General features: G+C 44.1%; 1 protein-coding gene across 3 annotated transcripts in view; it reads left to right on the forward strand.

Annotated features, from left to right (window-relative positions):
- Nucleotides 1-20280, forward strand: part of KALRN (kalirin RhoGEF kinase) — a 769081-nt gene that overhangs the window by 205257 nt on the left and 543544 nt on the right. For all 3 annotated transcript variants that reach the window (XM_064291948.1, XM_064291977.1, XM_064292015.1), the window contains exon 2: nt 18027-18101. In XM_064291948.1, the coding sequence (XP_064148018.1) occupies nt 18027-18101 (75 nt within the window). The remainder of the gene's footprint in view (nt 1-18026; nt 18102-20280) is intronic.

The raw sequence follows: 20280 nt of genomic DNA on the forward strand, positions 1-20280 counted from the left end.
CCCTGGAGCTGGCACCCTGAATTCAGACTTCTAGTCTCCTAGACTGTGAAAGAGTAAATTTCTGTTTGCAAAAGCCCTCCACTCGTGGTATTTCTGTTATAGCAGAGCTAGATAACTAAGACAGTGGTGTATTCAGTACTCTTTGCCAACAGTACAATTAAAATGCATCAATTCTCCTTCTATTTTCTTTTTTCATTGTCCAGCTTTTGCATGCATATGAGGTGATTGAAAAGACCATGACTTGGGTCAGGCTCACCTTAGTCCTCAGAGTGACATCTTTGCTTTTTAGAACTTTAAAGAGGTATTTTGCAACAGATTTGCCCAGTGCAATACATTGTTTGATTTGTTTTTTTCTTTCTTTCTTTTTTTTATTGTGCTTTAGGTGAAAGTTCACAGATCAAGCTAATTTCTCATTCAAAAATTTATACACATATTGTTTTGTGACATTGGTTGCATTCCCCACAATGTGGCAGCACACTCCCCCCTTCCACCCGAGGTTCCTTGTGTCCATTCGACTGGCTCCTGTCCCTTCCTGCACTCTCATTCTGCCTCCGGACAGGAGTCACCCATTTGGTCTCATATATCCAACTGAACCAAGAAGCACGTTCCTCACATGTATCATTCCTTATTGTACTGTCTAATCTTTGTCTGAAGAGTGGGCTTAAGCAGTGGTTTCAGTTCTGGGTTAACAGAATATCTGGGGCCGTAGTTTCGGGGGTTCCTCCAGTCTCTGTCAGACCATTATGTCTGATCTTTTTCTGTGAATTTGAATTCTATTCTGTATTTTCCTCCTGCTCTGTCCAGGACTCTCTGTTGTCTTCCCTGTCAGGGCGGTCATTGGTGGTAGCTGGGCACCATCTAGTTCTTCTGGTCTCAGGCTGGTGGAATCTCTGGTTCATTTGGTCCTTTAGTCCTTTGGGCTAGTATTTTCCTTGTGTCTCTGGTTTTCTTCATTTTCTTTTGCTCTGAGTGGGATGGGATCATTAGATGTATCTTAGATGGCTACTCATAAGCTTTTAAAACCCTGGATGCTCCTCACCAAAGTGAGATGTAGAACATTTTCTTTATAAGCTATGTTATGCCAGTTGACCTAGATAGCCCCCCAAACTATGGTCCTCAGCCTCCCCCTTCCCCACCTCCCCCGCTACCCTGTCCCTCAAAGTGTTTGGATGTGTCTAGGAAACTGCTTTGCTTTTGCTTTGGTCCAGTTGTGCTGACTTCCCCTGTATTGTGTGTTGTCCTTCTTTTCACCGAAGTTGACCCTTGTCTACTATCTAGTTAGTGATTTTCCCTCCCTCTTTCTCCCCACCCTCACAAACATCAAAGAATGCTTTTATCAGTGTTTAAACCTTTTCTTGAGTTCTTACAATAGTGAGCTCATACAGTATTTGTTGTTTTGTGACTGACATTTCACTCAGCATAATGCCCTCCAGATTCATGCGTGTTGTGAGATGTTTTTCAGATTCATCTTTGTTTTTTGTTGTTGCATTGTATTCCACTGTGTGCATGTGCCATACTTTGCTTATCCATTCATCTGTTGATGGGTATTTAGGTTGTTGCCATCTTTTTGCAATTTGTGAATAGTGCTGCAGTGAACATGGGTGTGCATATGTCTGTTCATGTGACGGCTTTTATTTCTTTCAGGTATATTCCTAGGAGTGCCATTGCCTGATTATATGGTATTTCTATTTCTAGATTTTTAAGGAAGCACCATATCATTTTCCAAGGTGGTTGTACCACTTTATATTCCCACCAGTAGTGCATAAGAGTTATAATCTCCTTACAACCTCTGCAATATTCATTATTTTATGTTTTTTGGATTAGTGCCAGCCTTGTTGGGGTGAGATGGTATCTCACTGTAGTTTTGTTTTGCATTTCTCTAATGGCTAATGATCGTGAGCATTCCCTCATGTGTCTCTTAGCCACGTGAATGGCTTCTTTGGTGAAGTATCTGTTCATATCTTTTGCCCACTCTTTTGAATTGGATTATTTGTGTTTTTGTTGTTGAGGTGTTGCTGTATCTTATAGATTTTAGAGATTAGACCCTTATTGGATGTGTCATAGCCAATTTTTTTTTCACAGTCTGTAGGTTGTCTTTTTACTCTTTTGATGATATCTTTTGATGAGCATAAGTGTTTGAGCTCCTAGTTATTTAGTTTCTCATCTGGCTTTTGCGCGTTATTCATTATGATTTGTACACTATTTATGCCATGTATTAGGGCCTCTAGCATTGGCCGTATTTTTTCTTCCATGATCTTTATTGTTTTAGATTTTATATCTAAGTCTTTGATCCATTTTGAGTTAGTTTTTGGTTATGGTGTGAGGCTGGATCCTGTTTCATTTTTTTTTTTTGCAAATGGATAACCAGCTATGCCAGCACCGTTTGTTAAGGAGACTGTCTTTCCCCCATTTAGTGGACTTTGGGCCTTTGTCGAATATCAACTGCTGATAGGCGGATGGATTTGTGTCTGGATTCTCAATTCTGTTCCACTGGTCTATGTATCTGTTGTTGTACCAGTACCAGACTGTTTGGACTACTGTGGTGGTATAATAGGTTCTAAAATCAGGTGGTGTGAGGCCTCCCACTTTGTTCTTCTTCTTTAGTAATGCTTTTACTCATCCAGGGCCTCTTCCCTTTCATGTACAGTTAGTGATTTATTTCTCCATCTCATTTAAAAAATGCTGTTGGTATTGGATTCAGATTGCATTGTATCTGTAGATCACTTTGGGGAGAACTGACATTTTCACAATGTTGAGTTTTCCTATCTATGAGCATGATATGTTTTTGCACTTACGTAGGTCTCTTTCGGTTACTTGCAGTAGTGTTTTGTGGTTTTCTTTGTATAGGTCTTTTACATCTCTGGTTAGATTTGTCCCCAAGCACTTTATCTTCTTGGAGGCTATTATCAATGGCATTGCTTTGGTGATTTCCTTTGTGAAGTTGTCTTTTTTGGTATAGAGGAATCCAGCTGATTCTCGTGTGTTTATCTTGTATCCTGCTACTTTGCTGAAATCTTCTATTAGTTCCAGTAGTTTTCTTGTGGGTTTTTTGGGGTTTTCTGTGCAGTGTTTGATTTCTTGACTGCTGCTTCCATGGTCATTGATTGTTGATCCAAGTAGAATGATCCTTGACAACTTCAATTTTCTCTCCATTTATCATGATGTTGTTTAATGGTGTAGTTGTGAGGATTTTTGTTTTCTTTACATTCTGGTGTAATCCATACTAAAGACTATAATCCATACTTCATCAATAAGTGCTTCAAGTCATCTTGAAGGCTGCATATAACTGGGATTATATCTTACCAGCATGGTGTTGGAGGGAAGCTGTCAACTAACTTCTCCCAAGCTCATAGGCCCATGTCTTCTACCTGTGAGCCTACCATGCATCAGAAGCAGGATCCTCAGTCCCAACATTAGAGGAGTTGCAGCAGCATGAAGGATGGGGATGATACCAGTCAGGGCCCAATGAGAAGGCTGCCTGACCTTCCCTTTCTGTGGCACTTCTACTGACTGAAATGCATATTTTCCACTTTGGACAATGGAAATCTTATGACTGTCATGACTGATCTGGGAAGGCTTCCTGGAGGAAGTGGAACTGATAGACCGATCCATTCTGGAGCCCTGTGTCTTATCCTGGGGATTAACCCCAAAGAGCAAATTACAGAGCATGGAAAGAAGTTGAAGGAGAGACAAAGATGAAGAAAAGCATGGGGATTAAGAGATTGCAGGAGCAGAGGACTGTAAAATCCAGAGAAGAGAAAGCAGAGAGGTGGTCTAATCCAGATTTGAGTTTTGGGTGTTACTTTCTATGGTCTTAATGTAATATCAGAATTTTATAATTTTGTTAATACTTACTCGTTGTAGAAAGTTTGAAAACTATAGAAAAATATAAAGAAGAAAATGAAATATCCCCCATAACTCCGCAACTTAAAAATACGTTATATACATATTTGGGATCAGACCAAATTGCTGTTTTTATAGGTTAATAAAACAGCTAAGTATCAATTTTAATTGGATCCAATTTCATATGGATCAACTTAACATGAATAATAGTGCATCTATTATTAATATCTTGATTTTTACTTTACATATTATGAGCATTCTTCCATGACATTAATACTCAAAAATAAAGCATTTAATGGCTGTGTGATATTTCATTTATAGCTATCTGAGGTTTATATACTGATTCCCCTCTCTTGAACATTTAGACTGTTTGCAGTTTAGGGCCACAATAAAAAATATTGCATGAAACCCCTTGTCTTCGAGTATTTGTCCTCATTTTTCCTTAGATCCTTAGGATAGACTTCCAGAGGGTGAAATTACTAGGTCATTGCTATGCACAGTATTAGTATTTGTGATTCACATTACCAAACTGGTTTCAGGAAAGGTTGTAGAAATTTTACTGGCAGCAGTGGGGATATGGGAGGTGAGGGAAATAGGGGGAGGATTATTAACTTTTCAAAATATTTGCCAATTTAATGGATTTAAGAACATTATCACATTGTTTTTGTTTATATCTTCCTGATTACTAATTAGGCTGACTGCTTTTTCTTATGTTTATTAGCCATATTTTGCTTCTTTTTTGAAATGTATATTTATAATCTTTGCTTGTTTTTCAAGTAGGGGGTAGTGTTCATCCATTCTCTGTCATATTTGTTGTAAATATGTTTTCCAGGTTGTCATTTGCCTTCTTAATTTAGTTTATAATCTGATGTATAGTTTAACATTTTACATAGACAAAACCACCAATATTTTCCTTTCTGATATCTTTCAGTGCCGTCATGACTAGCAAGTTCTTTCTTACTCAGGGATCAGTTAAATACCCATATTTTTTCTTAAGTTTTTTAATGTCATTTTTAAGATTTGTGTTCCTAATCCATCTAAAATTTACTTTGGTGTATGGTATGAAGGTGTGAGGATTAGTTTGCTTTTTTTATTTGAAAATACAGTGAAGTCTGTGAGAGCCAAAACTCGGCAGGACTGCCTTATTTTTCCAGCTCTCTCAAGTTTCCCATCTTTGACAGGGTGCAGTCTTAAAACCACTTTTCTATTGCTCTCTATTAAGAATTCTACCCCATAAATACCAGTGAGTATTCCTTCTCTGACAGGTTTCCACCTTATACAGGCTCCAGCTTTCACAGGTTATTCTATAGTTACTATTTCCAATGCAGTTTATTAAATCAGCTTTTGCCCATTGATATAGTTTTTTTCCTTATCGTATATTTGATTCTCAAATATGCCAGGTCTATATTAGAGCTATGTATCAGATTCTGTTCATTTGTATGTTAGTTCTTGTTTCTGTTCACATTTTAATAATTGTGGTTTAAAATTTTTTTTTATGTTAATATCTGGTAGGGCAAGCCTGACCCATTATTTATCTTTTTCAAAAATATTTAATTACTTTCATCTATTTTTCTAGAAGAAAATCTAATTGGAAATTCTTTTCTCATAGTTGTTGTTGTGTGCTGTCGAGTTGATTCTGACTCACAGCTACCCTACAGGACACAGTAGAACTGCCCCTCAGGGTTTTCAAGACAGTAATCTTTACAGGAGCAGATTGCCATGTCTCTTCTCCAGTGGAGCTGCTGGTGGGTTTCATCCGCTGACCTTTTGGTTAGCAGCCAAGTGCTTAACCACTGCGCCACCAGGGCTCCTTTTCACATAGTAATTATGTACACAGAAACTCATTCAACAGGTATCTGCTATGATATTTAGCTTTTTAACCCAAAAAACATGTTGATTTTATTTGAGTTTTATTTTATTCGACTCTTCTTTAATGTCTTACATTCTTGGGATATGCCCTATTTGGTTACATGGAAAAGATTTAAATGACACTTAATGAAAAATGGAATTTTCTTTTTACAGCTGTTTTGGGCTTTACTTCTTTTAGCCATCAGACAAATTTCTCTGTGATGAACAGTAGCCATTGTTTTATTTGCCACAAAATCACACCACAGTGTGAACAGCTGTATAACAGTTGTCCTAAACTTTAAATAAGTTTTCCTTTAAAATGCTGTTTGCAGAGTGTATTATGGCTACAATTAAATGCTTGGATAAGGGAGCAAGAGTGGCTGGAGTGCTCACCACGTAGCTCAGATTGGGCTGGGGAGGGAAACAGTGAAAATTCACAGGGACCACACAGATGGGTGTGAGCGACATGGGCTTACAGGTGTGTTGTGGGAAGGTGAGGAGGCAGTTTTAGCTGTAGTGTCCTGGGCTTGCTCCATTCACTTATTTGTTCACTCGCTCATTTGTTCATTGACATAATGAACACATATTATTGAACATCTACTGTGTGCTAGGGGAACACCGGTGGTGGAGTGGTAGACTGGGCTGCCACACTGGAGACTGGGTTCAATTCCCAGCCAATACACCTTATGTACGAATGCTACCTGTCTGTCAGTGCATGTTGTTGTGATGCTGTTGCTTGTTGCTATGCATGTTGCTATGACGCTGAAAAGGTTTCAGCTGAACTTCCAGACTGAGAAGGCCTAGGAAGAAAGACCTGTCAGTTTACTTCTCAAAATCAGCCAATGAAAACCATATGGATCACAATGGTCAGATCTGCAACCGATCATGGGAATGGAATCTGGACTGGGTAGCATTTTGTTCTGTTATACACGGGGACGCCAAGACTTGGGGGCTGACTCAGCAGCAGCTAACAACAACAACAACTATGTCTTAGGCATCGTGCCGAGGACACCAGGATGAACAGGGAAGAGGGAAGGAGTGTTATGTTTAGTTAGAGTAGCTGTACGCCTGGTGCCTTCACATAGATTTTCCCGCTTAATTGTCACAAAAACCTGTGAGGTAGGTATTCTTATCTCAGAAGAGGAAAGTTGTCCAAGGGAGCACAGCTAAGGGGTGCTGGAACTGGGAGTCAGACTTAGTTCTGTATGAATCCAGAGCCCGTGCTTTACTCAAGGCTGTGAGGTGGCTCTCAGGATGTGCTGCCCTGGAGGAGCTCACCATCTCATGCAGGAGATGGCTTGTTAAACAAATATGACCAGGCATCCCCTACTGGGGCTTTCTGACTGGGAACACTTGAGAACCTCCTTCCTATCCTGCCAGGATCCAGGCTCTGGGAATTTCACTAAATAAGTTTGCAGACCCCCTCTTCTGACTCTAACCTTAACCATAGAGTCATGGATCCAGGAGAGGCTTCGGGTCAAGTTGTCATCCCTTACTCATCTCTCTATGACTTTGGAGGGTGGTCCAAGTCATGAGAAACCCACCATGTCTTAGCTACTTCCCTCAGGAATCCTAGACCCCACCAGAGAGACTTCTATACTTGCCACTGTATCGTCTTACCTGGGGCCTTGCTGATCACCCGGCATCCCTTTGCTTCTTCTCTAGTTACTGCTCTTTTGCTTTTTACCGACTTTCTTACCTCTGGAGTTTTATTATTCCTTTGGGATTTTCTGAATACTTGCCTATCATATGTACCTCTATCATTCCATTTTTCACATGGTGTTGAAATTGCATGCTAATATGCCTTAACTGTCCCCCTAAACTAAAAGTCCTTTAAGAATGGGAACTCTATCTTGTTTATCTTTGTACCCACAGCAGTTGAAACTTTGCTAGACACATAGTAGGTGCTCAGTAAATATTTATTGAACTGAATCGGGCAATGTTTAGATACCTGAGGCAATAACTTAAGGAGAGATTCAAAAATTGCTTTTTAAAACCCTGGGAATCTTTCCATAGCCAATCCACCTACCTCAAATATAGTTAGCCATTTTATCCAGAAACCTAAACATAGTACTGGGGAACATGGCATCTCATTTCCATGGAAACTGTATGTGTTTGTGTGTGTGGATATGTGCACAGACATTTCTTTCTTGGTTATTGCAGTTATTTGAAAACAATACCAAAACAAGTCTTTTTATCCTCTCCAGTATCTCTCTATTTCTATGCCCGTCAGTGCTGCCGCACATTGATTTATATTCCTGATATCTTAATGTCTGTTCTGTCTCTTTCTCTTTCTCACTTGGTTCACAAATACCCGGACAGGCTGGACAGCAGCCCTCCAGGTAGCAACTAGGGCTAGCTCAGGACCAAGGACAGCAGCACACGTCCTGGAAGTGGGAGAGGGTGCTTTAGTTTACTGTGTGTGTGTTCATAATATGACTTTTCGCTGTGGTCCTTTTCACCTGTGGGCTTGCACCTGCAGTTCAGTAAACCTGGTTAATATTCTGGCAGTAGTTGTCCCATGTCTGTGGTAGACTTGTGTCAAGTTTGTGCCCTGTGTATCCCTCTGGCATTGTCCCACTGACAGGCCTGCTAGTGAGACTGGGGCAGGGATGGCACAGTTATGGCATCAGACACAGGGGAGGAGGAGGCAGGGAGGAGCCGTGGGCTTTGGGGTGAGAGGGGCTGTTCCAGGAGCTGCCCACAAGAGTCTCCTGCTCTGAGCTCGGCAGTCAAGCATTGCCGCTTAACTGCCATCCACGCCTGCATTTCAGGCTACGAGAAGTGGGGGGAGAGGGGAGATGCAGGGGGAGGTGCTGAGGCATTTCAAGTTTGGATTCCTGCCAGAGCATGCTTGGTGACAGACCCTCAAGCTGGCTTTTCAAATCAGCAGTTCGTCTTTAACTGAAGTTATTATGTTATTGTTAGGTGCCATTGAGTCGATCGACTCCTAGCAACTGCATGTGACAGAGTGGAACTGCTGCATAGCGTTTTCTAGGCTGTAATTTTTACAGAAGCAGATTGCCAGGTCTTTGTCCTGAAGAGTCACTGGGTGGGTTGGAACCTCCAACTTTTCCATTAGCAGCTGAATGCTTAACTGTTGTGCCACCAAGGCTCCTGGAAGTTATTATGCTGTCATTTAACTAAAGACTATCGATATGCACACTGGGGAAGAGCGTCCCAAGGAACAAGACTTCTGTATGTCTGAACTCTCTCTATGTCTGTCTCTAAGCATCTCAGTGACTCTCTCTAAATATAATAGCAACTATACCACTAACGTTCAACACTGACTCATATTCATCACCCCAGGGCTAATATTCTATGTTACTTTAAGGACCCAGCCAAGAACAGTGCTCATTGTAACAAAAAAGACAGGAAATCTATTACCATCTAGACCTCCCATGAAATATGAGCAGTGTAAATAACCCGATTAGTTAGGAAAGAATCAGTACAAAAAAAAAAAATGAGAGAGAGAGAGAAGGGTGGGATATAGTCACTTCAAAAATGGTCATTTGTGTGTGTGTGTCTGAATTACACTGAAAAATGTCAAACTTCTCTGGAGCGGAAGGGAGGGAGGGAAAGAGTCTGTGTGTATTGCAGCTGAGGTCTCAAGTGCAGCTAATATTAAATCTTGTGAAGGATAAACAGAAATGGTTTGCTCATTAGCTAGGCTTAGAGAGGTGTTACCTACATGTTTAAAGTGCTAATTATTAGTGATCTTTAATGGAGCTAATTTAATGATGGCAAGTGTTACAAATGTCTGCTCTTCAAAAGTAGCCCATTAGCCAAGCCTTTATATCTAATATTGACTGTAGAAAGTTAATGTTAAAATTGGCCACAATTAGCATTCTTGTGGAAGAATGAGAGAGGGAGAAGGATGGAGATGGAGGAAGAAATGAGTGCAGCAGGGAAGGGAGGAAGAGGCATAGAATTTATTAAGCACCTTCTGTGTGGAAGGCACCATGGCACTGTGCATGTATAAGACTTGGTCCCTGGGTCACTCATTAAGCACCAGCTGTGTACCAGGCACTGGAGATACCAAGATAAGCACCTAGTAGCTGCCCTTAAGGAGCTTAGAGTCTAGTTAGGGAGCTAGATGCGGCAGCGGACAATGATAGCATAATATGGTCCATGCCATGTGATATAGGAGAAACACAGTCCATCCCTGGGGAAGGTACACAACTAACTATAGTGCAGGTCAGAAAATGGTCATTGCAGGGAGTGAAGTTCAAGTGTAGTGCTGTCAGAGTTGTAAGAAAGCAGAACTTGGCTTCTCCATAATGATAAAGACTGCCCAACCTGGTTGTCATCTCAGGCCCCCAGCCACTGCCTCACTTTTCCTAGGACCTGGTCAGCTGGCTTTGAAAAACTTGGTGGCTAGCAACTGCCAAAAGAGGAGCCCTTGTGTTTTTCTCTCCCCTTTTGAAAACCCTGTGGGGTACAGTTCTACTCTGTAACACATGGGATACCATGAGTTGAATTCAGTGGCAACAGGTTTGGTTTTGGCTTGAAGTCAGGTTAGCTGAGGCTCATGAATTTCTTTCACTTAGAAGGCCCATGGCTTCTAGCCAAGGAGAGCCCTGCCACACTGTCTGGCTTCCACGGCTGCCGCCTGGGAAGGGAGGATGCTGCTGGAGCTGATTTGACATTTGCGGGTGTCAGTGGTGAGTGACAGCTGGGTCTCACTGTGGGCTGATGGAGGACCAGGATGGGGAGAGACATGTGGATATCCACACTGTGCTGTGTGTTCCACTGCTGATGTAACGCTGCCCAGATTTGTTCCTTCCTTTCAGCACACACTACCTGCCTCGGTGGTGGTTGTTTTAACGAGAACTCCAAGGAACATATTATAGTCACCAGAGGGGTTTTCCAACAGGCAGTTCCCTCAATAGCTCATTAGCGCCTGTAAAGAGGAGACAAGAACAAGTCACCTCCATCTCTCTCTCTCTCTGTGTGCACGTGTGTGTGTGTACATGTGTCTTTCTCTCCAGCTCTTCATCTCTTGCTCTCACCCTATTTCCTCATCATTTTCTCCCACTCTTGCCACCTCTCTCTCCTTCTCTTGTGTTAACATAGAAGGGGCTGGGAGGAGAAGAGGGAGAATGAGGGGAATGGAGACAAGATCATTGCCTCTACCACTGATAGGTGCTCTGCCATCCCCAGCTGCACGGACAATGTCTTCTCCTGAGGGCTTTGCCTTAGTCCTTATGTGTCTTCCCTTTGTGACTCAGTTCCAAATTGGATCATGGGTTATTACACAAGCTGTCCACTTACTACTGGCCTGGCAGGCTCCCAGGAGGCAACTCACAGACAGACATTCTTTCTGCCTCTCTTAGAACCTAGGGAGAAGATCAAAAGAGACGAAGTTCCAGTGCCCCCTGCCCCATATTCCACCACTGACCTTAGCAGGGGCTGTGTGTCCAACCTCCTCCATCTCTTCGAAGCCAGAGCAGAATTGAGGTGGAAGGGTGGAGGCTCAGAGCCTAGTTCAAAGATCATCATTTACAGACCAAGATGCCCTGATCAGTCACCTCCAACTCACCACCCTCAACGCTCTGTCTTCTTAGTACCTGTGTGTGCTCAGTTTCAGTTCACTATTTCTTGAACCCCTTTTGTATGATGGGCACTGTGCTAGGTGCTGGGGTAGAACAACAAATAAGACATGGTCCTTACTCTAAGAAGTCAGTTTCAGTTAATGGGGAGTAAAATGAAAACACACAAATGCCATTCAGGAGTGATAGAGTATGAGGTACAATCTGGGGGAAAACTCAACTTGATAGAGAGGTCAGGCAAAACTTAATGAGCAGGTCAGGGAGCTGCACCGAGGAAATGATGGGTGAGAGTGAGATTTAAACAGTAGAATCAACATAATTGAATGAGTAAATGTTTAGGGTGATAGAGGGAGAGAAGTCCGGGATGCCTCCCAGGCTTCTGTTTGGGTAACTCAGTGGCTGCTGGAACTAATCATCAGAATATAGGGGATATAGTCAAAATTGACTCGATGGCACACAGCAACGACGGAATGGCCAGGTTTGGGGGCAGGGCAAGAGGGTTCTTTGTCAAAAATCTTAAATAGTTTTTATACAGAGTCTGGGAGCTTTCTGATGTCAGGGCAAATGGGCACTGGGTATTTTATTAGGCTGGAAATTCTCAGAGAACAGAAATTAGGTCTCCTCTCCAAGGGAGAGAACTGCCTGAGATGAGCACTGGGGATACGGAGCTCCCCAGGGTGGGAGTACCTCTCCTTCCTCTGTTGTGTCCAGTTTGTCCAGTGCACTGGTGCAGGGCTTTGCACCTGTGGGAGATGGGGCAGGTGGGATAAGGGGTCATAAATAGACCGACTTCTTCTTTCTCTAGGGGCGGCCTCAGAGATGGCATCAGTGACAGTACTTACGGTGCTGAGAAGCAGTTAAAGAGGGCAGGGTTCTGACTGTTGAGGGGGCAAGCAAGATTTGTTGCAAAATTAAACTATTTGATGCATGAGAGAGTGGCTTAGGCTACTGAAATTCTGAACAGCTTCAACAGGTATTATTCATAAACATTTCTGCTGCTGATTCTATAAGGTCAAAAAAACATGACAAATGGTCCAGTCTTACTGCCCTGGAGGGGGAGTTATCTATCTCTTAGATAGCCTTTTTCTTCCAGAGTTAAATATCAGTGGTGAGTTACAGTGTAATGGAATCCCTGGGTAGTGGTGAGGGGTCTTCCCACCGTCACGTGTGGACAGGTTTTGGGGGTGGGCGGGGGGGGGATGGTGTGTAGTCCAAGATAAGACTTTAGACATCTTGTTTAGACCAGGCTAAAAGATGCATTTTATCTATCTCTGTCTCTGAGGCAACTCTGGAATAGAAAGACATTCTTTAGTATGCCGCTTCCCAAAATTTAATGTAGGTATCAATCACCTGAGCTGCTTCTTATAATGGAGGTTCTGATTCGGTAGGTCTGGGGTGAGTTCTGAGATTCTGGATTCCCAAAAAGCTCCTAGGTGATAGGTGGTGGCTTCTACGTTGAGTAGCAAGACTTTACGACTTACCTTTAGGATCACGTCTTCCATGAAGACTTTTATCTGAGCCCCCTTGCAGCCTGTACAAGTGGTGTCCTATCTGATAATGGCTCAGTGTCCTTATTTGTACATGTATCTTTCTCTGCCTGGAAGCCCCCTGGAGAGCAGGGTCTGTTTCTTATTTGCTAATTCAAAGCTTACTAAGAAGGTGCTCAATAAAGAATTGATGAAAGAATGATGCTGGGATAGGAAAACTCTCCAAATTACACCCAAACCAAGGTGTGGCCAAATTTTGTCCTGAGTGTTTGGAACTCTGCATTTAAGCCAAACGTCTTTTGTACATCAGCATCAGATCAGTCAGTGACTCAGTGCCGCCTTTGAGCGAGGCTCCCATGGTATACCCTACAGGGATAGAAAGGAAAGAGGAAGCAGAGACCCAAGTGTTGGGAAATTTGCCATCTAGTTGGTGAAACAGGACTCAGGCCCACTGGCAGCATCTGTAGAATACTAACACGGTAAGTTCTAACTACAAGCAAATTAAGGGGGCTTGACTGAACACCAAAAGGCAGTAAAGAGCAACCCATGGGTAGCCAGGCAGCTTGCACCTCCAAATGCTCAATAAAATCCCACTCAGGTTTTTGTTTCTTTGCTTGTTGAAACCAGGATTGCCTTTGAAAGAGATGAGCACAGAGGGTCACAAATCACCCGGGTGCTCTGGGAGACTCAGTGTCATCTCAGAGACATAAAACACAAGGGCCAGCCCTTCCCTTGCCACACGGGGCCACACAGAGGCTGGGAGCAGGAGTGAGCACGACTGGCATTTTCCAGCAAGGGAAGTGGCGACTAGGAAACTGTGATGAGAAACAGCCTGTGGCGATGTAAGCATAACACATTTGGAGCAAGGAAGAGGCAAATGTGGGCCTGGGAGGAGACCCGTGCTGGAGAATCCTGGGGAGAAGGCGGTGGTAATTTTTACTTCCCTAATAGATATAGACGGCACTGGGTTAATAGATGCAGAGCATCTTAACTTTGCTAATTAACGGAACAGCAGGCTTGTAATTCTGACAGCAGCGGGACATAAACGGGGTGGGATTAGCATGGAATGCCAGTGAAGCATACCTTTGTCCTTAAGAGAAAGCACAACACCCACGTTGGGTCAGGTCTGTGAGGGTGCCCTCTAGTCCTTCTGTTTCCTGCAGTTAACCCCAAGGGTTTAGGGGTTTTGCTGTTTTCTCAGGCTTCTTTAGAGGTAGCAAGGAGCCTACCATTCCAGCAGGCATTTCTTTTAAAGGGGAAGCTGGTCCAAGACTGGTCTAGAGGTTATAGTCTAACGATGCTGTCAAATATACCTTGTACCAAAAATAGCAATTGAAGTTCAAGCCTGCCTCCTCCAATGTGGGTATGCCTCACAGAAGTTCTTTTATCAATCACTCTTCTCTCAGTTTTGGTAATTTGGGTTACCTGCAAAGTGGAGTGACCTGCCCTGAACATCCCAACCCCTAAAGTGGTTCCAGAAAAAGAATGGGGTTGGAAGCTAGGGAAGAGTTGTTTCATCTTCCCAGTGTATACTGAATCTTGTTAGGGAATTTCTTCCCAAATAATTCTTTTCAAAGCATATCGATCTGATAAACTGAGGATTTTAAAGGCCAATAAATATATATATGAAAGAAGGGTCCAGAAAGTCTCAGAGCATTACAGCTGGGTGGTACCTTGGAGATCATCTACTCTGATCACTAGTGCTTGGTGTGATGGATGAGACCACTGACCTTGAGGAAGTCACTTTAAGGAAGGTTAACATTTTGTTCATTTATTTATTCTTTCATCAAATATTTATTGATCATTTACTATGGGTCTACAGAGACATGTACCTGGTAGTGAAAGCATGTTGCTATTTCATTGGTCCTGTTTGAGTTAGTCTTCAATGAACTTACCCTTTATTATGTATTCCAACAGCTGGCTTTACAAGGGCCCTGGGGGAATTCATACATAGGATCTTCAGCCAGTGCAAATAGGTTTTATATGCAAGGTCGCCAGCTTCTGAGCTGCTGCGCTAATTAGTTTAGCTCTACTTGGCTTTACATAATACCTCTATTGAGGAAGAGTTATTTGTAATTCAATTTTTGGTGAATGAAAAACTAATTCAGACCACTAAGGGAACTTCTATTTAAAGAGACCCTGAAGCAAATCCTTTTATAATGTGAAAAAATCTTGTTTTTGCCATCGTTGGAAATGAATATCCCCTAGTTAAGGATTTGTAAACCTTCTTGTGGTGGGCATTCAACCTGGCAGATAGTCCAGCAGTGGTCTGAACTGGATGGGGAGGACTCTGGCCTGGGAAGAGGAAGCCCTAGGAATCTTAGAACAGCCCAATCCAAGATATTGACATTTTCTCGGCTGTGATGGCAAGCAGCATGGGCAAGCTGCACGTTTTCTCTCAGGTTGTGTGCTCTGGAGGGGAGAAGGGAGAGGTGGGGCATGATGAGTGGGGTGTGAGGGGTGAGATTTGGTGTTCATTCTCCACAGTGGTGGGGGAATGGGTAGGAAGGGGGAGGACAGGGCAACTTTTTGCTTCCATAATGGCAAATTTGAATCTCTTCCTTAAGATCTGGGAATATGAGTGGAATTAGGACCTTGGTGGGACAGTGGTTAACAGCTATGGTGAGCTACGGTTGCTAACCATAAAGCTCGACAGTTTGAATCCACCAGCTGCTCCTTGGAAACCCTATGGAGCAGTTCTTCTCTGTCCTGTAAGGGTGCAATGAGTCAGAATTGACTTGACAGCAACATTTTTTTTTTTTTTTGTATACCTTATGGAGTCTCTGGGTGGTGGAAACAGTTAAGTGCATGGCTACTAATGGAAAGTTTGGAGGTTCAAATCCACCCAGAGGTGCCTTGGAAGAAAGGCCTGCTGACCTGCTTCCAAAAGGTCACAGCCATGAAAACCCTCTGGAGTGCATTTCTGTTCTGCAGCCCATGGGGTTGCCGTGAGTCAGAATCCACTTGACGGCCACCAGTTACTGGTTATGTTCTTTAACATGGTAGTGGGGAGGGGAAAAGAAATGGAAAAAATAGGACAGGAGCTCAGGAGAGAAGAGGGTTATGTGGTCTCTTGTTATACAGGAAAATTTCATTAGTTTGGGCCTTGCTATTTTTGAACTTGTAATTAATCCGGAAGAAGATAGGGCTGAAATTTAACTTCACAATTACTAAACATTTTTCTATAGAATTTAACAGCAGGCACAGCGATACAGGGGAGAGTGTTTGAAAACTCTGATGTGTAAAATACCCATTATCATCGAGTTGATTCTGACTCATAACAACCCTATAGAGCAGAGGAGAACTGTTCCGTAGAGTTTTGAAGGAGCGAACTGGTGGGTTCAAACTGCTGACCTTTTGGTTAGCAGCCAAACGCTTAACCACTGCACCACCAGGGCCCCAATGATTTATTTCACATATGAAAATACACAATTTTGATGCAAAATCGTCATTTTACACAAAGAATTGAAGTCTATTGTTATGTAGTTGGCAAAGCCTAACAGGACTCTTCCATGCCAGGAAGCCGAAAAGTCTCCTTACGGCATGAGGGTGAAAAACAAACAAAGAAACAAACATAAAACAAACAGCATGTATCTATTTGTAAATTCTGTAGTAATTTATATTGATCCTAATTTGTCTCTACAAGTGAGCTTTACTTGGTTTTCTGTGTTGGAAGATAAGGCGAGGGCATAAAGATCTGTAGAAATGAAGGCTAGAAAGGACAAAAGAATGCTTACAGTCTTTGAAGTTAGAGATGTTTTTTTACAGTGTTATGCTTCTGTCGCACACAACCTTGTCTGAGTAAACCTGCAGCTGTACTCCAGCATCAGGTGCTGTGGGATAACTTGTAAAGAGAAGCAGCTGATGAATAAAAAGGGTCACTGTCTTCATTTAGTGAAAAAGAAATAAGTGAAACAGCCGGATACACTTCGGAAATTTGTTTTGGGTTTGAGTATGACCTCTAAGCATGAAAAGTGACAGCTGGGGATGCGTCTGTCTTCCTTCTTGGTTGAGTGTGCAGTTGACCATTTTCTTCCTTTGGCAGAGGTCTCAGTCCTGGGTTGTTGCCACAATTCCCAGTGGGTCTCTGAAAGAGTCAGTGTTGAGGATTGAAGCAGTCCTGAGTGGGACCATGCTTCCCAGCTTGTCGCTGTCCTGTGTAGGTTGTCAGATTTGGACCCCAAGGGAGGAACTGGGGCATAAGCCTAGCGTAGGAGGCACCAACTAGAGAGGGTTATCCACGGTCTCTGGTTCTGTCCCGCTGAGCTGATGCAGAATTGCTCGCCTTCTGGGGTCCATTGTGTTGTGTCCAAATGGAAACATACAACAAAGACCCCACTTACAGCTGGGAAGGGCCGTGAGTGTGGGCTGCTTGTCCCTGCATGTCCTTGTGGGACACTCTGATTAAATGATAGGGGTGCGGAGGGCTGGCCTGGGTTTCGTGTGTGTGGAAGTGGGCCCTCCCTTCCCACACATCTCACGCTGGCTGGGCTGTCTTTGGGCTTCCAGGCATATCTTTATTTTCTATGTGAACTCCAGGCCTCTGCCTCCAGCCCCCTAACAGGAACTCAGCGGGACCCCAGAAAGAACTTTCCAAGTGAGAAGCAAGGTTTAGCCATAGAACGGGTTGCTGAAGAAGGGTGTGCATTTCTGTCCCAGGAGATCGGTGTCTCCTCATTCCTCCTGTCCAATGTGGATGACGATGATGCCATCGAGGAGGGGAAGCAAGGTGGAGGAAGGTATTTCTGTCATGAGCTTTGCTTCTAACTTTGGGTTTTCTTGTGGTTTACTTTTCCTGTTTGTAAAATGAGGACTAATAGTCCGTGTTGCTTAAAGAAAAGGCAGAAAGGATTACTTAGTGCGTTGTGGTCCATCTTGGTATTACCATGTACCAACACTCTGCTACTCACTAGGTATACAAAGAAGATGAAAGTAAAAAAGCCCCCATCTTCAAGTTGCTCACAGTGACAAGACTGTAGTTGCCGCCCCAGGACGTGGATAGTTGCATACGTGGTGCGTGTGTATGGTGGTGGTGGGGTGGGGAGTGACTTGGACTGTCCTTTCCTTGAGAGGGACCAGGAGGGTCCGAACTCTTGGTCACCCCCTGTGTCCTGGCATCATCTGGAAGTGTCCTTCCTGTCCTGGACACTCTGCAGTTTCATTGGGCTGAGCTGTAGGGCCTGAACCCGGCATGGCTTTCTCACCCAGGCTGGCCTTGGGAGGCTGAGGGTGGGGCCCAGGGATTCAGCCATCTGGCCTATTTCACCCTGCTTCCTTCTGTTTTGTTGTCCCACAGGGTCTTTTCGGAATGATGGTTTGAAAGCTTCTGATGTTCTTCCCATCCTAAAGGAAAAAGTGGCCTTCGTGTCTGGTGAGTATTGGGCCACCCTTCCTTTGTAATAGACCTAGAAAAGATGTGTGTGTTTGTGTGTATATGCATGTGTGTGAGTGTGTATGTGTGCATGTATGTATGCCTTTGCACACTCACTTCTTTGCATGTTTGTGAGAGAGAAGTGGGGGCGGAAGTGAAGCCTGGAGCAGCTGCTTCCTCTCTCCAGAGGCACACAGAAAGAGAAAGGAACATTCTGGGCCCAGCTGGATATCCCGGAGGACTTGCATACCCACAGGTAGGTTCCCAGCCCCCCAGCACGCCCCCAAACAGCTACCTCACCTGGCGCTACCCCACCCCACCCTTCCAGGCCTGTGGGGCCCGCAGGAGCTGCTGAGACCCCAGGGAGAGATGCTTCACCTGGAAGAGTCTGTCCACCTTACTGTGGGGCCCGCAGGAGCTGCTGAGACCCCAGGAGAGATGCTGCAGCTGGAAGAGTGTGTCTACCTTGCTGTGGGGCCTGTGGGAGCTGCTGAGACCCCAGGGAGAGATGCTTCACTTGGAAGAGTCTGTCCACCTTACTGTGGGGCCTGCAGGAGCTGCTGAGACCCCAGGGAGAGAAGCTACAGCTGGAAGAGTCTGTCCACCTTACTGTGGGGCCTGTGGGAGCTACTGAGACCCCAGGGAGAGAAGCTGCACCTGGAAGAGTCTGTCCACCTTGCTGTGGGGCCTCAGGAGCTGCTGAGACCCCAGGGAGAGAAGCTGCAGCTGGAAGAGTCTGTCCACCTTACTGTGGGGCCCGCAGGAACTTCTGAGACCCCAGGAGAGATGCTTCGCCTGGAAGAGTCTATCCACCTTACTATGGGGCCCGCAGGAGCTGCTGAGACCCCAGGAGAGATGCTGCAGCTGGAAGAGTCTGTTCACCTTACTGTGGGGCCCGCGGGAGCTGCTGAGACCCCAGGGAGAGATGCTGCAGCTGGAAGAGTCTGGCCACCTTGCACATTTCCAGAGCTTTTCTTTGGGTTCATCGCTGAGTGGTTCACGGACTGGAGATTGAGAAGCTTTTATGGCTCCCCTTTATCTCTCCTTCCTGGCAAAGGAGACTTGAGGAATTGAATTTAGTTGTTCCATGTCCCCCCTACCCTGGATTCCAAAACTAAACTCACTGCCGTTGAGTCAGTTCTGACTCATAGCAACCCCATAAAAAAAACAGAGTAAAACTGCCCCATAGAGTTTTCAAGGCTGTAAATCTTTATAGAAGCAGACTGCCACATCTTTCTCCCATGAAGTGGCTGGTGAGTTCAAACCACTGACCTTTTGTTTAGCAGCCGAGTGCTTTAACCACTGTGCTACCAAAATTCCTTCCCCCCTGGATAGTGACTACCAAAAATTTATCCCCATCTTCCCTCTCCCACCCATTTTATGCATCTGGACCTCCTCACATTTAATTGAGGGGCCAGCAAACTGCAGCCTGTGGGCCATCTACCTGTTTTGGTAAATCAAGTGTCACTGGAACACAGCCATGCCCATTTGTTTAGGTAGCGTATTCGTTTCCTATTGCCCCTATAACAAATTACCACAAACTTGATAGCTTAAAACAATAGAAATTTATTCTCTCACGGTTCTGAAGACCAGAAGTATGAACTCAGTTTACCTGGCCAAAGTCAAGGTATCTTCAGGGCCATGCTACCTCCAGAGACTCTAAGGGGAGAATCTGTTCCTTACCTCTTCCAGCTTCTAGTGGCTGCCAGCATTCCTTGGCTTGTGACTGCATCACTCTGATCTCTGCCGCTGTGGTCACACTGCCTTCCCCTCTTTGGTCTGTCAAGCCTCCCTGTGTCTCTCTCCTTTAAGGATACTTGTGATTGCATTCAGGGCCCACCTGGGTAATCCAGGATAACTTCCCCATCTCAAGATCCTTAACTTAATTGTATCTGCAAAGTCTTTGCTATATAAGGTACTTATAGGTCCCAGGGATTAGGACCTGGTATCTTTGAGGGCCTTACTCAGCCTATCACATGTAGCGCTTTCATGCTACAATGGCAGAGTTGAGTTGTTGTGGCAGAGACCAGGTGGCCTTCCAGCCTAATATATTTACTACCTGGCCCTTTGAGAAAAATCTTGGTGGCCCTTTCCCTTAGGAAAGCCATTCTCGTACTAGCACGTATGCCAGAATTACTCTAGGTACCAGCCCTAGTGCTCTACCGCAGGCCACCTGAAT

This window comes from Loxodonta africana, chromosome 1 (genome assembly GCF_030014295.1).
Source record: "Loxodonta africana isolate mLoxAfr1 chromosome 1, mLoxAfr1.hap2, whole genome shotgun sequence".
Classification (NCBI taxonomy): Eukaryota; Metazoa; Chordata; class Mammalia; order Proboscidea; family Elephantidae; genus Loxodonta; species Loxodonta africana.